The sequence below is a fragment of the Bos taurus genome, chromosome 9 (genome assembly GCF_002263795.3).
Source record: "Bos taurus isolate L1 Dominette 01449 registration number 42190680 breed Hereford chromosome 9, ARS-UCD2.0, whole genome shotgun sequence".
NCBI lineage: Eukaryota > Metazoa > Chordata > Mammalia > Artiodactyla > Bovidae > Bos > Bos taurus.
Genome location: NC_037336.1, coordinates 94,713,031 through 94,729,391, shown reverse-complemented (window position 1 = coordinate 94,729,391; position 16,361 = coordinate 94,713,031). Strand labels below are relative to the sequence as shown.

General features: G+C 43.5%; 2 protein-coding genes across 5 annotated transcripts in view; one reads left to right on the top strand and one right to left on the bottom strand.

The window, feature by feature from the left end:
- Positions 1-513: 513 nt before the first annotated feature.
- On the bottom strand, positions 514-14,574 carry GTF2H5 (general transcription factor IIH subunit 5). Of its 2 annotated transcripts, none has more exons than XM_059889691.1 (3): positions 14,496-14,574; positions 13,629-13,711; positions 514-1,287 (listed from the first exon to the last, which is right to left on the bottom strand). In XM_059889691.1, exons 2-3 carry the CDS (start codon positions 13,661-13,663, stop codon positions 1,047-1,049), a joined length of 276 nt encoding a protein of 91 aa, XP_059745674.1. In that variant the 5' UTR covers positions 13,664-13,711; positions 14,496-14,574; the 3' UTR covers positions 514-1,046.
- A 138-nt stretch (positions 14,575-14,712) lies between these two features.
- SERAC1 (serine active site containing 1) overlaps positions 14,713-16,361 on the top strand; it is a 54,336-nt gene continuing 52,687 nt past the window's right edge. For all 3 annotated transcript variants that reach the window (XM_059889696.1, XM_024996613.2, XM_005211072.5), the window contains exon 1: positions 14,713-14,819. The gene's annotated coding sequence lies outside the window, so the exon portion shown is untranslated. The remainder of the gene's footprint in view (positions 14,820-16,361) is intronic.

The window sequence follows — 16,361 nt, the reverse complement described above, 5'->3', positions numbered from 1 at the left end:
CTCCAAAAGGGTCCTTGTTTCTGCCTGCATCAACCACAGAACTAGATGCAACAAAACTTAATCTCGTCATGCCGCCTCCACCAAGACTGACTTTGATTCTGTCTGTTCTTACCTTTCTTTTTGAGATAAGTTTAAACAGGGATTGTCATAGGGAATAAGTCCCAAGTAAAACTGACTTCTTAATAAAAGAACACTTGCCTTAGTAAGAAAATGTGACAAAGTCTAAATAAGGAATGATGAAAGCTGCAAAGCAGCACACACCTTTTCCATTTGGTTGTTTCTAATCCTTGGTGCTTTTAAAAACTGAATTTTTGGGTAATGTTACATGGTTCTCTTCCATATCTTCTTCACCAATAGAGCTGGCTGGTATGCAGATATTATTTGTAAAGCACAAATATTACCAAAGTTCCCACCCTGGCATATTGATCTAGTTGAAACAAAACAAACGATACCTTCTCTATCAAACCCCCATTACTAATAGGAACAAGAAAAATAAGTATCTAGACTATTAGATTGAGGATTTAAAAGCATATTTCATTCTATTTTTAATGGAATAAATTGGCATGAAAAGGTAGGAAAACCAATTACATTTATGGTTTTAAAGTGAAAGTGAAGTCGCTCAGTCATGCCCAACTCTTTGCGACCCCATGGATAGTAGCCTGCACCAAGCTCCTCCACCCATGGGATTTTCAAGGCAAGAGTACTGGAGTGGGTTGCCATTGCCTTCTCCAGGGAATCTTCCCAACCCAGGGATCAAACCCAGGTCTCTCACATTATGGTTTAATAAAGGTAAATAAAAGCCAAATTATACCCAACAGCTAAATTTTTTTAATTCTAGGGTATATATACTGGGGGCGGGGGGTGGGGGTGGGAATAGCACAAGAAAGTCAGTTCAGGGCTTTTTTATGAACGAATGATACCCCTGTCTTTCCCATGAAAAGCTTCTAAGCAATTCTGTAAACCAAACCGGTCACATAAGACATAGGATGGTGGCAGACTCTCACACTTGTTACTTTTAATTCCCAAGGGGTCAGTAGCTAATATTTTCACTTCTGGGTAAGAGAAAAGGCATTCTGGTCCATTAATTCGCCTACTCGCTCCTGGAGGACATTAACCAACTCTGCTATCACAAAGACATGGGTGTCATCAATGTCCTGAATGATGAACTTCTTCCCGAGGGCGTTTGACTCGTCCAAGTACAGCAGAAACTGCTTCATGGCAGGGTCACTGTCGAGATAAAACACGTGATGAGACAAGTACAGCAGCAACTGCTTCGCGGCAGGGTCACTGTCGAGATAGAACATGTGACAAGGCGACACCTTGCTGTCTAGGTGTGCCAGCGACCTGAACAATGAAGACTGAGCACAGACTGTTTGAGGACAATTTCAAAAGTTGTCAAGTGTTCCCCACCCCTCCCCTCTCTTCTCTGCCCCAAGGGCTGACGATTCACAGATGCAGCTTCATTGAGAACAGTTGGTGGAAGTTTAGAAGAGGCCGAAGATGAGATTTTAAATAATAATCTGTCAGCGACAAGTGTAAAAGTAAAGCAACAGTCACAACTCTGTAGTTAACAGGGACCCAAAGCACGGCCCTGTTGACTGATTTTAAAAATGTCAAAGACAATGTCTGGCTGATAATTATTCAACTATTTTTCTCTTCTTTAATTCTGAACCTCGTTAAGTCTGAACTATCACTTAGAATCTTTAAAGGAAATTCTAACCAAATATTTTTGAACATACTGAGCTCAAAAAAAGAGCTAAATTCAACTCTATTTGTGATTTTTAGCTTGGAATAAACAGGATAGTCTTAAGGCAAAGAGATAAAATTTTTTGGATTTATAGAAATGCTTTTTATAAAAACCTGAATCACAACAAAGGACATAATATACAATAATGTGTTTAGCAAAAGATGAATATAAAATTATGTCCGGTTATATACAGGTTTTTTTTTAATTCTTAGAGAAAGCATAATCTCACACAATCTTTCGTTTTTTTTTGAGGGATGTCAACATCAATTGCAAAAATACCTATTTAATTCAAAGAGGTCAGTGTAATTTAGTAAAAACTGTATACATCTTATTGCTTTTAAGTACAAGCATAGGTATATGTCGGAGAAGGCGATGGCACCCCACTCCAGTACTCTTGCCTGGAAAATCCCATGGACGGAGGAGCCTGTTAGGCTGCAGTCCAGGGGGTTGCCAAGAGTCGGACACGACTGAGCGACTTCCCTTTCACTTTTCACTTTCATGCATTGGAGAAGGAAATGGCAACCCATTCCAGTGTTCCTCCCTGGAGAATCCCAGGGACAGGGGAGCCTGGTGGGCTGCCATCTATGGGGTCGCACAGAGTTGGACACAACTGAATTGACTTAGCAGCAGCATAGGTATATGTGAAGCTAATAGGTAATGGATTTCAATTACTAAATGAGTATGGTGCATGGCATATTAACTATGAATAAAGTCAACTCTTCCTGAAAAAACGGCTGTCTTAATTACTTTCAACAACTTACCTTCCAAATAATTTTATTAACAATTTACTATGCTCTAAAATTATGTGAATAAATAAGCAGGCCTGCCCATGTCAGAAACAACACAGATTTTAAATTTAGCTCCTAGTCTGTTTGTTACCTTAGGTTCAGAATACCAAGGTTATATTTACCCACTTAAGTTTGGCAAAATTCAGTTAAGTTCTATAGTTGCTGTATCAGAATGACCATACTAATGTGGGGTACTGATTTGCTCAGAAGTAGCAAATATGCTATTTTAAGTTTTATTCCCTCATTCAGTGAAAACTTACTGAATACCCAACATGTGTCCAGTGCTATTGTGGTCCGGGGGATCCAGCAGTGAAGCAAACAATAATTCAGAACCCTTTCTATTGCGGAGCTTACAGTCTAGTGGTAACACTATGACAAACGCACAAAAACCAAGGAATCGGAGTGAGAAATGGCAGTGACGACAGTGACGTGATCTTGGAAGTTTAAGAAGGGGCCTCAGGGAAGGCCTTACTGAGCAGGTGGTATCTGAACAAACGTCAGAAGGAGGCAGGGAGCGAACCATGGGGTGACGCGATGCAGAGCTGCCCAGGCAGAGCCAACAGCAAGGCCACAGAGCTGGAGGGGGCAGCCGGGGGTTGGGGGGGAGCAGCACCAGATGAGGTCAGAGCTTTATCCTGATTTAACTTACAAACTGACCTGACTTTTAAATGTTAAGGATCATACTGACTGCAGGGCTGAGAAAAGACTGGTGGACGGTGGAGGCAAGGCTGGAAGGAGGGAGACTCAGAAGGTGACCGCGGTAATCCAGACAAGACACAACAATCTGGACCTCGGTGGTAAAAACGAGCTTGGGCAGTGGCTGACTGCTAGACACATGCCGAATGTAAAGCCAACATAACCTGCTGAGACTGGACTCGAACTTTGAGAGGAATTAAGGAGATGCCAAGACTTTTGGCCTGAGATAATAGAGAGATGAAGCAGTCTTGCACTGAGATGAGGAGGAACACGGAAGGACAAGTAAGCAGGTAAGATCAGGAGTCCAGTTTCAGGCATGTTACCTTTGAGATGTCGCCCGCGTGAAGCGGTTGAGCAGGAAGCCAGATATACAATTCTGCATTTCAGCAGTGAAGTCAAGAACAAGGACTCAGTCAGTCAGCAGTGTCTAGATGGCATTTAGAGCCGTGACCAAGGAGGGAGCAGAGCTAGAGAGGACAGTCCAGGCACCAAGCCCTGGACAGCCCAACCCCAAAAGGTTAGGAAGGAAAGGAGGAACCAGCAAAACAGACTATAACGTGACCACTGAGGTCGGAAGAAAATCTGAAGCGTATTTACAAGTTATGTTAACAAAGGATATCCAGGAAGACGCAGAGATCAACCGGGTCAAACGCTGTTAACAGGAATAGCGAGATAAGGACTGAAAACTGACCACACAAGAGCAGTTTCAAGACGATGAGGACACAGCAAAGAATCTGACTGGAGTGGTTTCTAGACTGAGAGGAAAGAAATCAGAGAAAGGTGAACAGAGATGTATCTTCTGAGAAATTCTGCTACAAAGAGCAGGAAAATCAAGCGGGAGTTGGAGAAGAAGGATATCACTCACAGCGTCACGGCAGGAAGAGTGTATGGGCCCAGGTCCATGTGATAAAAGACTCGCGGATGTTCTGACTGCTTCCATTTTCTCAATTAAACAAGAAACAAATTGACCAGCTGAGGTGAGGACAGGGGTGGTTTTTGCCATAAGAGAAGGTGAAATACCACATTCCATTCATTCCAAGATTTGAATTATCTCCCAAACTGGGATGGGACTCGATTTAATGGTATGTGTTTTTTCTTAAGAGGGACATAACATACTGCTAAATTTTAAAACTGGTGGACTCTTAATTTGATGAAATACAACAGCTTGACTGGGAAACTGGGAGAACAAATGAAAACTTAGGAACTTGCAGGCTACATTTATTTAAGTCGTGAGTTTAGTAACAGTCATGAATTTAAAGTGAGACCGATCAGTATGCTCTCCAGCCATCTAGAGCTGTGGAAGTAAAGGTTCACAACAGCGGGAGGGCTAGACTGAACCGGACCTGGTGAATGTGACTGGGAGAGGGCCAAGGGAGTTGAGGGTCTTTAAGAGGACGAGTACACTGATGGAAGCGAGGGTGTGGGGACCGTGCAGGACAGGGAAGAGCTGGGGGGATCTGCAGGTCTGGGAGAATCAAAGGAGCCACCAGGGAGGTCCCAAGGAACTGTGTTAGCTGCTTAGTCATGTCTGACTCTTTGCAACCCCATACACTGAAGCCCACCAGGTTCCTCTGTTTATGGGATTCTCCAGGCAAGAACACTGGAGTGGGCTACCATTTCCTTCTCCAAAAGAAACTATTAACTCTAAACTAGGGTATTAGAGGGCATGAACTGGAAAGAGGAGGTGGTGGTCAGAGGTGGGTGCCTGAAACAGAGATTTTGACAAGACCACAATACTGGTAGGTGTGACAATGCAAATGAATGGCGACAGCAGGGCAAGGAAAGCTCATTGGAAAAGGAGGTCAAAAAGCTGAGAGGTCATCAGGGGACTGAAAGGACTACACACATGAAATCACTTAAGAATCTATGGAGTGCTCCTGAAGAGTGACAGGTCGCCTTCGAAGAAAAACCTTCAAGCAAAGACTGGGGTGTTTGTAGATGATTACAAGAGAGAATTACTGGGTGGGTTCATCAGATTGGGAACCGGGGGTTTTCCTGGACAGGGTGGAGGATTTCTGGAAGTGGCAATAATAAAGAAGGCAGTCAGTCAGTTCAGTCACTCAGTTGTGTCCGACTTTTTGCAACCCCATGAACCGCAGCCCGCCAGGCCTCCCTATCCGTCACCAACTCCCAGAGTCCACCCAAACTCATGTCCATCAAGTCGGTGATGCCATCCAACCATCTCATCCTCTGCCGTCCCCTTCTCCTCCTGCCCTCAATCTTTCCCAACATCAGGGTCTTTTCAAATGAGTCAGCTCTTCGCATCAGGTGGCCAAAGTACCAGAGTTTCAGCTTCAACATCAGTCCTCCCAAAGAACACCCAGGGCTCATCTCCTTCAGAATGGACTGGTTGTATCTCCTTGCAGTCCAAGGGACTCTCAAGAGTCTTCTCCAACACCACAGTTCAAAAGCATCAATTCTTCGGCACTCAGCCTTCTTCACAGTCCAACTCTCACATCCATACATGACCACTGGAAAAACCATAGCCTTGACTAGACATGCCGGGAGCCAGCACGGGAGTTTCCACCCATGACAAAGGTCATGCAGAGAGGCCTGATATGCAAAGGCGAGTCAGGACTCAAGGGGCCCCCCCTGGACCTGCCTGAGCATCTACCCCAAAACCAGAATCTGTTTTACTATTTTACAACTTTCACCAACTCCTCTGACATTAACGAGGGGCTATCCCCTACCACTTTTTCTCTGAAGGAAATCAACTTAGAGCTCTAGCTAATTAGCCTCCTGGGCATAATAGGAGTGTTTAAATCCAAACCCCTCAGATGGCTCTCTAACTTGCCTGACAGGTTTACCCGGACTCCTACAGCTACGCATACGTCTCCCAACTTCGAGAGGCATGGGAGGCTTAAGATATTCAAATAGTATATTCAAATAGTATAGAGCCTCTCAGGGAGTTAGAAATTGTCATAATAGAACTAGTAGAAGATTTCCTTGTTGAGCCAATGCTTGCTGCCAAGTTTCCACATCCCCTGTATTGTATCCTTGGAAGTGTATTAATTAATATAGTTGGTATGTAGAAAAAATAAGTAGTGGCCTTGGTGCTAACAACTTTAGACCCTTAAGGTAATAAATTCTTTCCTTGTTGTAAACCCACTGCACCTCTGCCCTATAGGAATGCAACTTTATCTAATACCTTCGGAGGATGCCGCCAAACTTTAAAATAATTACTCTTAGAGAAAGTAAGTCTTATGGTTGACAAACCTTTATCAGAGTCATAAAATGTTAACAGGCCTTCTGGCCAGAAGATGATGTAAACCACCTAAGCCATTTGTATACAATAAGTTTGCAGAAAAGAAAGCCTGGTCTCGATAAGGATCAAGGACTGCTGACTTTGCATGATTTCACACCCCCTATTATCCTCTATGCACAACTTAAGGTACATAAGCTCCCTTTGAAAATAAAGCTACGGGCCTTGCTCAAAGCTTGGTCTCCCCGTGTGGTTCTTTCTTGTTTCCTTCTCTTTCCTTTTCCTTTTCAGGCTGATCCCCTGGAGTGCAGGGGCTCTCTGAGTTCACTTTCCTGCCTAGGCTTATAAGACCCACTAGAGAAGGTGCCTAAGGTGGGGCACCTTCAGTGATTCGAGAGGGTGCCTGCGGCCTACATGAACAGAGCAAGTCCCGTGCTGGGGCTTTATTGGCTTTCTGCGTAAACCAAGGAATATCAGCCTCTTTTCTCGTCTCTATTTTCTTAACTGCAAAATTCTTTCCTTATCTCTTTCTCTATTTCTATCCTTTTCGCCAACGCCGTCATCCTGAGGGAATCCCTGGATCCAACCGGGGCTGGACCCCGGTAAGACGGACCTTTGTTGGCAAAGTAATGTCTCTGCTTTTTAATATGCTGTCTAGGCTGGTCATAACTTTTCTTCCAAGGAGTAAGCATCTTTTAATTTCAGGGCTGCAATCACCATCTGCAGTGATTTTGGAGCCCAGAAAAATACAGTCAGCCACTGTTTCCCCATCTATTTGCCATGAAGTGATGGGACCGGATGCCATGATCTTAGTTTTCTGAATGTTGAGCTTTAAGCCAACCTTTTCACTCTCTTCTTTCACTTTCATCAAGAGGCTCTTTAGTTCTTCTTCACTTTCTGCCATAAGGGTGGTGTCATCTGCATATCTGAGGTTATTGATATTTCTCCCACCAATCTTGATTCCAGCTTGTGCTTCATCCAGCCCACCATTTCTCATGATCTACTCTGCATATAAGTTAAATAAGCAGGGTGTCAAATATACAGCCTTGATGTACTCCTTTTCCTATTTGGAACCAGTCTGTTGTTCCATGTCCAGTTCTAACTGTTGCTTCCTGACCTGCATACAGGTTTCTCAAGAGGCAGGTCATGTGGTCTGGTATGCCCATCTTTCAGAATTTTCCACAGTTTATTGTGATCCACACAGTCAAAGAAGATAGATACCCATCCTATTTCTTGGCCCAAAGGTACAAGATATATTAGAGAAAAAAGGTCAACAGAGTGGGCTCAGGGGAAAGCTAGGTTTTATTATAACAACAACAAAAAGGGGAATTGGGGGAGAAGAAAGATGGAAAGTTGAGAGAAGAAGCTGGGATCCAGGGGGTTCCTGCTTTCACTAGGTTCTAGAGGCCAAAGTGGAAAGGATGGGCTAGGGGTGAGGGGGAGGTAGAATTTAAGTGCCGATGAACAGAGCCATAAGGTAGTGAATGTAAAATGAATGAGGATGACCTGGAAATCTGTGGCGTTTTGGGTGACTGAGGGCCTAGGAATGAGAGTCTCAAGGCTGATAATAACATGAAAGAGAAGAGTGAAAAAGTTGGCTTAAAACTCAACATTCAGACAACTAAGATCACGGCATCTGGTCCCATCACTGCCCATGCAGGATGGGAGAAACAACAGGGTCTTCTATAAATACAAAGAGAGGCAATGTGATGGTCACAGATTTAATCAGATACTGAGGATGTTAAATTTACACCTGCAGTAACTCCCTAATTTTGGCAGTTACACAGAATAAAAATTTAAGTAAGAAATTTTTGTAAAGCAACACCACCCTGAATTGAGAAATCTCACTGAAGTAGACAATCATACCAATCATCCAATCATCTTACCAATCATACCCAGGCTGTGAAATATTAAAAAAAAAAAAAAAAAAGAGTTTAAAGAATAATTCTAGAAAGAATCTGGCAGTAACGAAGCAGCTGAACAGGGTTCTTTCAGATTTTACAGAAATGAAAATGGGAAGGCCCACAGGACGGGGAAACCAAAGCTTCAGCTTCTCTACAACTTCTGTCTTCCTGCTCACACTCTTTGAAATCTCAGCTACTGTCTCAATTGCTCCAAGCCTATACATGTAAATGGGGGTTTGGGGGTGGGGAGAGGTGGAGAAAGGAAGGAGGGCAGTTTAAGGGGAGACAGAAACCACCCCTTGGCCTCAGCGCTCTGCACCCAGGCTGCTCCCTCACGTCCCTGCGAGGAGGGACATGCCTGTCTCTCTCTTGGTGACTCTGGTGCCCACTTCACCCCCACGGCCTTTCCTGTCCTGAACTGCCTTAGACCCCACAGGAATCTTAGTATCTCCTACAAAAAGCACACATTCAGAGGCTTCTTAAAAAGATACACTTTAGGTGGCAAGCCATACAATAGTTTTTTGTTAACCCTTTAAAATAAACTGTGGGTCTAATTGGAACAATGAGGAGAACTAAGGACGTTATAAATACTGCTGTCCGAATTGATACGTTGTCTTGTTACTGAGTGCAGTGCATTCACAGAAGACACACAATTGACTAGCTACTGGGATTAGAGACAGCAAGGGTGAAGTGGTTCTGAAGACTTTCATCTCCAGAAATTTTACAAATAAAATACATCTGCATACTTTCCATTGAATAAAAGTTGAACAAACTGAAACCAAGAAGTGCCAGGGACTCACATCTGTGTTTTTAACCAGTAGGTCAGTGTTTTCAAAATTTCTGCCATTTGCAGACTACCCTTGCCATTTTAGCCATCTCCTACTACACGTGCATTACGTATTACTAAGTCTTGTTTTTTTTTAATTGCCTTTAAGTCAAATTAACGTTTCAGCTTAACTTCACCTAGTACAAAATCACCAGTCATCCTGTTTTATTTTTTTCTGATGAATTAATATGGTCATAGAGAAAGTAATTTTGTGTATAACTAAATCACTCTGCAGTAAACCTCAAATTAACATTGTAAATCAACTGTACTCCAATTAAAAGAAAAACAAAGCCAAACAGGAGGCCTATTGTGCAACCCTTTTCTGTACTGAAACTTGAATTCAATCTATCGAGAGCCACTCTAGTTCACTGTCGTGGCATACAAGCTCCAAAGGAACACTCATCGTCTGGAATTTAAAGGGAAACTATACCCCTTGACTCAATTTTATTACCAAAATTCCTTCAATAAACAAATATTTACTAAGTAGCTCTCTCTCTATATATCTCAGGCATTGTTCTGGGTGCCCAAGAAACTTCGGTGAATGTAATGTGGCCTTGCTAAGAATACAAAGCAAAGGCTCACAAAAGATACTATAAATACTGTGAAAGAATAGGACAGTGGTTAGACTGGCTTGGCCTTAGTTCTGATGTGCTTTTCAAATAGAATGCAGGTTTGGAAGCCAAAAGTGTAAGGACAAGACTGGTCTAATACTACCTATTTCTCCAGATTCTTTGCTCTCGTGCTGTGAACTGGTTGGAACTTGCACCTGTACTACAAATCTTCCTTGCTGAAGCCCTTGCCAAACCAACTGTGATTAAGTATCACACCAGAGGTCTGCTCGAGCACCTGGAATCGGACGCAGACATGTGCTGAGCATATGTGGCTTGCTTCAGTAACTGCTGTGGTTGGCTCCACTAGGGAAACTCTTGGTGTGAGGCTGGCAGTCAATGACAAGAGGTGGATCCCAAAAAACAGGAAGTTTCCACCAACCTCATTTTGACAAAAAAACATGAAAATCTTTAGACTCTGGTATTGATAAGCGTTGGGAAGAAAGAATCTTATTATATTCATGTACTTTTCAATTTTTCAATTCACTGACAGTTGGGACTAAATGGCCAACGTTATACACTGTTTATTTTTTTAATGGAGATCTGTACTCCAATTCACCTAAATGCTTCATACCATCTATGAATATTATGAGATGATAAACAGAAGTATACAGCTGCTGTTGTATTATCAACAGTCTTCCCTTTGGCATCAAGTATAGACATGAGGGGACTGAAGGACTCATTCAGGTACCACCATCCCCACAGGTGCACCTACTCATGAAGGAGGGCCACTGGCCCTGGCCATGCCCTTTACGACTCTATTATCGCTTAGATCTGGAGCCTTCTTGAAAGATCTCAATCTTTGGGAAGACAGCTGCCCTTGTGAAAAATTGTTCAGGCTACACTTCAGATTTCACCATGAAGGGAAAAATTAAGTTTTGCAAGGATAGTTGTTATTGCCTAGTCATTAAGTTGTGTCTGACTCTTGTGACCCCATGAACTATGGACTGCCAAGCTCCTCTGTCCACGGAATTTTTCAGGCAAGAACATTGGAGTGGGTTGCCATTTTCTACTCCAGATCTTCCTGACCCAGGGATCAAACTCGGCCGGGTCTGCTGGGTTTCCTGCACTGGCAGGCAGGTTCTTTACCACTGAGCCACCAGGGAAGCCCCTGCTAGGATAGCATCCCTCTGAAAAATAAAATCTAATCTTGGGGCAAGACAATTCTCCACTGCAAAACTGATTACCAAACTTCAGCTGATTAAGTGCACTGTGTTAAAATCCTTTTGTATGCACAGTTCTGACTTAGGAGATTTGGGGTGAGGTCTGAAAATTTTCATTTCTAACAAGCTCCAGATGGTGCTGGTGCTGCTCATCTGGGCAATACATGGAAAAACAAGGTGGCAGAAGGCCACTAGTGCCCAGGGACAATTTCGAGGCTGGTCACAAGCAAACCAGTGGGAGCTTGCCCCGTCAGGAAAAAGTACCTCAGTTCCTCTTACAAACTTGCGCTCTCTGTTCTTAGGGCTAAAACTGAAAGCCTACCACCAAAACTTTAATGAGTCACCCAAAGTTTTGCTCTTTAAAATGCTTCCCAGCTATCACTAAAAAATATATACGCATGTGTGTAATACAATTCAAACCATCATTCCAAAAGGACTATTTTGGAAACAAACTAAATTATTCCCAGGTTATTCTTGAATAGGTAAGAATGACAAAAAATGGATATGGGATGGGATTAGGGAGCGTAGCAAGGACAGAAAGACTATGTGATAAAAGAGCCATCACACATCATGAGGGAAGGAAATAAATGTTGGACAATTATTCAGCTATCGACCAAAAAAAAAAAAAAAGACAGCTAATTTAATTTGCCCCTCCTCTCAATAAATTCCAGATGAATGAAATACGAAATATTAATTAAAAGAAAAATATGAAGACCCTAGGAGAGAGGTAAATACCAATCAAATCCAGAAGGAAGATTAAATTTGGAAGAATTGGAAAAAATAAAAGGGAAAAACAGCTGACAATGTGTGTGTGGATCCTCTGTGTTAAAAAAAATAACATTAAAAGACCAACCAGAAAAATGTTTTTATTAGCTATGACAAAGTAATAAGAAAAATAAAAAACAAGTAGCTCAGAAGTGTTTTCCAAAAGACAACCACGAAGTATGCTTGGAATTCTGGGATCTAGATCCATCCCTTGGCTTTCCCAAGTGAACGTTTCCCTCATTTCTAGCATTTACTTCCATCACCAAACATTCTAGTCTCTCACGTTAAAATAGTGAGAGTAACAAGCAGCAGAGTATCTTAACCAATCCTTCCTCTGTGACCAACCCATTTCTCTATCCCTTTGCTTCCCAGGTGGCTCAGATGGTAAAGAATCTGCCTGCAATGCGGGAGAACTGGGTTCCATCCCAGGGTCAGGAAGAGCCCCTGGCAAAGGAAATGGCAACCCACTCCAGTATTCTTGCCTGGGAAATCCCATGGAGGGGGAGCCTGGGGTGCTGCAGTCCATGGGGTTGCAGAGTCAGACACAACTGAGCGACTTCACTTGTTCATTATTAAGACAAACAGTCTCACTTCCTTTCCTCCCTTCCCCTTTCTGAAGTATCTATCCCACCTTTCCACTAAATTATTGGAGCTCTGATTAAAAAAAAAAAGAAAAAAATCAATGACCTCCAGTGTCTTCATCTTACTCAACCTCTCACCACCACTTAACACAGCCTACTTGCTTTCGTGAAACGTTCCCTTAGGTTCCCTTCCACTTCACTGGCTGTTTTCTTAATTATCTTTGGGGTCTCCACTCAAGCTAAATCTGCACTATCCATAAAGCAGCCCACTAGTCACACATCACTACTGAGCACTTGAAATATGGCTAGCCTGTGACTAGCTATAAGAGTACAGAAGACAGTGGATTTTGAAGCTCTACTATGGAAATGGGCTACAGTCTATGGGGTCGCACAGAGTCGGACACGACTGATGCAACCTAGCAGCAGCAGCATGGAAAAAGACTTAATACAATCCTGAAGTGTTAGTATGAACTTTGAGGATTTTGTACCTGATGAAATACTTCAGCTATACTGAGTTAAATAAATTGCACTTGTTTCATTTTACTTTTCAGTGTGGCTACTAGAAACTTTAAGACTAAATATGGGGCTCATGTTGTATTTCTACTGGATGGTGCTGCTTGAAATGTCAGAATATCCGAGGGTTTGGTCTTGCTCCTCCCTGAACGCTGCCACCACAGAAACAGTATCATCATCCATATGATGGCTCACATTAGAGGTAAAGAAATGTAGACAGTAGTATTTTCAGACAATCAGGGCAGGATTCCCAGATGAAACAGAATTATTTGGTGGGGCTTAAAAAAAAAAAAGTGGAGACTGAGCAAGACTGGTCCAGCAGTTCAGATTTTCAAACTGGGGATAATTGAGCCCTACTTTAGCTCTAAGGAGCTAACTGCCCACAGCTTTTAGTTTCGCCTTTGGAATGTGTGCCTATTTTAAGAAACCTCCAACTGGCTCTCCTGTTTTTTTCTCTTTTTTAAAGACCAAAGTTTGTGTGACTTTGGCAGGCCCTAAAATTCTAGTTAATCACCGATGACTTGAAAATACAATCACTGTTCCCCTAAAGAGGGTTAATTTAACATATATGCTGCCTGCCACTGACCACAATTTGTTGGAAATAACGCCAATTACATCAATTCAACAGAGATGCTGAAAACTGGCACTAGGAAGAAACTTAGCAACAAAATTTGTCCCACTAGTTACTAAGCAAGAAAAATGAAGTTGAGAAAGCTGAAAGACTTGATTCATTCAGATCTTAAGAACAAAACAAAATGGATTTTGGAAACAGTACACATGCAAATCAAGACTCAATGTGCGGATTTAAAACTTAATAAGTATCAAAACTACTAACCATTCTATAAGCACTCCTTTCAAGACGTTGACCATCTTTTCCCAGTCAGAAGGTGCTGATGACCCTAAAAATGCTAACAAAGCCTAAGGTGACAAAATAGAAAAGCATTAACTTCAATATCCTTCGGTGATTTACTTCTGAACAGAGGCAAAATATTAAATGCCAAGACTAAACATATAAGTCTATGAAAACATAGAGCTAACATTAGGAAAACATCCAGATATTCTGATCTTTTAACAAAATTCAAACGAGTCTATTTGGGATAGTAACAATGCACAAATCTTATTTGCAAACAAACCTACCCCCAGTCAATCCTAATGAAAGCGTAATGGGGCCTAACTCCACAGCAATGTGGCCAATCCAGGTTTAGAACAAGTACATTATTCAAAATATTTCTTTTTCCCACCTAGAAGTATAATAAAAAGTAAAATTCTCGGAGACAGGAGTCACAGAATGGTAGCTTCGCAAGGGGCCTTAAAAATTATATGGGGGCTCCGACCATCTCGTTTTACAGATGAGATGGAGCAAAAAGATTTAAGTCGCAGCTACCAGCAGAAAAAGAACAATCCAAGTCTCCAGATCTTGTGTTATATTGCCAAATAAAATATGTACCCCAATGACGTGCGCTCGAAGGTAAGGAACCCATTCACCGCACGCCAAATTAACTCTTATTAAACTTCCACACTTGGGCGCTGGGCAATGCCCCCCTGCAAAAGAAATTCACAGTTCAACTGCCGCGGGGCAGCCGCCCGGCCTCGTCAGAAAGAGACAGGACAGAACCCTGTATCCCCGCAACCTGAAAGACAGGTTTCTGGGACTCTTCCCTCTCCTCCTTTTTTCTTGGAAACCCACAGAGCTTCCACGCACCCCAGACTCCCCTATGGCTCCGAGGGCCGACGCCACGCACCTTTCCACCCACGGATCCCGCAGCGCCTAGACACCGACTACCGAATTCGCATGCGCCTCCTACGTCATAGCGACCGCGACGGCCTCGTGGGTGGGGCGCGCCGGCGAGGAGGAGGGACGTGGGCGGGGCTTCTTGCGGGGCGGGGCGAGGTGAGGGCGGGGTCACGTGTCGCCCGCTACTGGTGGAGGGGCGGGGACTGGTAGCGGTGGGCTGGGGCGGGTTCCCCGCGGACTTGCTCCTGCGTGAACTGCCAGGGGACTGTAGCCGCCTCCGTGCGCCGGCAGGTAAGGAAGGTAGGGCTGGGCTCGTGGGTGGGGGCGGATGCAGGCCTCGGCGAAGCCGGGCACTGCGGGCCGTGCGGCGGGCGGCGACGCGGCGCGGCCGGGGCGCCCCAGGGAGGGCGCGCGGCCCCTGGCTGACCCGCTGACCCGGCGCTGGGCGTGAGGTGAGGGCCTGTTTCCCCGCCTCGGCAACCCAGCTCTGCTTTCCCGGTCGCCACCCTCCTCTTAATTCCAGTCCCAGGCCCAGAGAGCACCTGCCGGTACCGTCGGCCACAGGAAGGATGGTGAAAATGAGGAGGAAACAAGTATCCGCAGTTCAGATCGGAACCTTTCAGACCACAGCTTCTATAGCTGTGACGCGAGAGGATGAATAAGATTGAATGCTAATGGGTCCTCCGAGCCCGGAGGAAAGACCCAGAGAGTTCTAAAATTACTTCCTTGCCCAGATTCCCGAATCTGTAGTCTAATACTCTGGCCACCTGATGGGAAGAGTCCACTCATTGGAAATGATCCTGATGCTGGGAAAGACTGGGGGCAGGAGGAGAAGGGGAACAGAGGATGAGATGGTTAGATAACATCACCCAACCTAATGGATATGACTTGAGCAAACTCGGGGACATAGTGGAAGACAGAAAGGGCCTGGCATGCTGCAATCCATAGGGTCGCAAAGAGTCGGACTCCACTTAGCTACTGAACAACAATGTATTGGAGCTCTAATTGTTTTTTTACCAGTCGAGAAATGAGGTTTCTTGCTTTCTGTTCCTTAGGTGAAATTGTACTTCTCCAATTGTGTGTTCATGTGATTTAGGAACCTGGCTCTTTTATTTATTTCCCTCTTTCTTTGCTTCAAATCTTTCCGGTCCGGTTGGTTTCCATGCTGCTGCTCATGCTCGTTCCCTCCCTCTCTCTAATCTGCCCCAACTCTCGTTGTTCCTAAATATATTCTTTCTTTTTTTTTTCTTCTTGAATGCATTCTCCTCTTTCACTGTCTCATCAGTTCCATCACATCAAACCTCTATGCTTGTGCTCCAGGTGGTGGCCAGATGCCTGCATGTTAATGACCTGTGAGAATTCTAAAGAATTCCTCCCAACCTGAATTAGACCTTACTTCACCATCACTTCAAAATCTGCTTTTCTTCCCTTGTTTTTCCAAATCATCTAGATTTAAAATCGCCATTTTTTTCAACAAACATTTTGTGCAGTATATGTCAGACCCTATTCTAGACATTGAACTTACAATGTGAGCTGGCAACTTAAATATAGGCAGGGAAAAGGACACTAAAAATCAGATAACTAGAAGGTTAATTGATAGGATGTGATAATGAAGAACTGGAAGGGCTTTGTTTGTTAGGAGGTCATCAAAAATGACCTTCAATTCAAGCAGATTTCTGAATAAAAGAGTAACTTCTACACACCAGCAATAACTGGGAATTTTAATAATAAAAAGATGCTATTCATAACAGTATTGAAAACTGAAGGTATCTGGAAATAGATCAAACTAAAGGTACATTGTCCTTTAAGGAGAAAATTATAATGCTCTATTGA

What these genes read in the sequence shown, in the direction of transcription:
- GTF2H5 (XM_059889691.1), bottom strand. Translation starts at nt 13,663, where the DNA reads ATGGTCAACGTCTTGAAAGGAGTGCTTATAGAATG. An exon ending in AAAGGAGTGCTTATAGAATG is followed by an intron (nt 1,288 to 13,628) that starts GTTAGTAGTTTT and finishes CTATCTCGACAG; the next exon opens with TGACCCTGCCGCGAAGCAGT.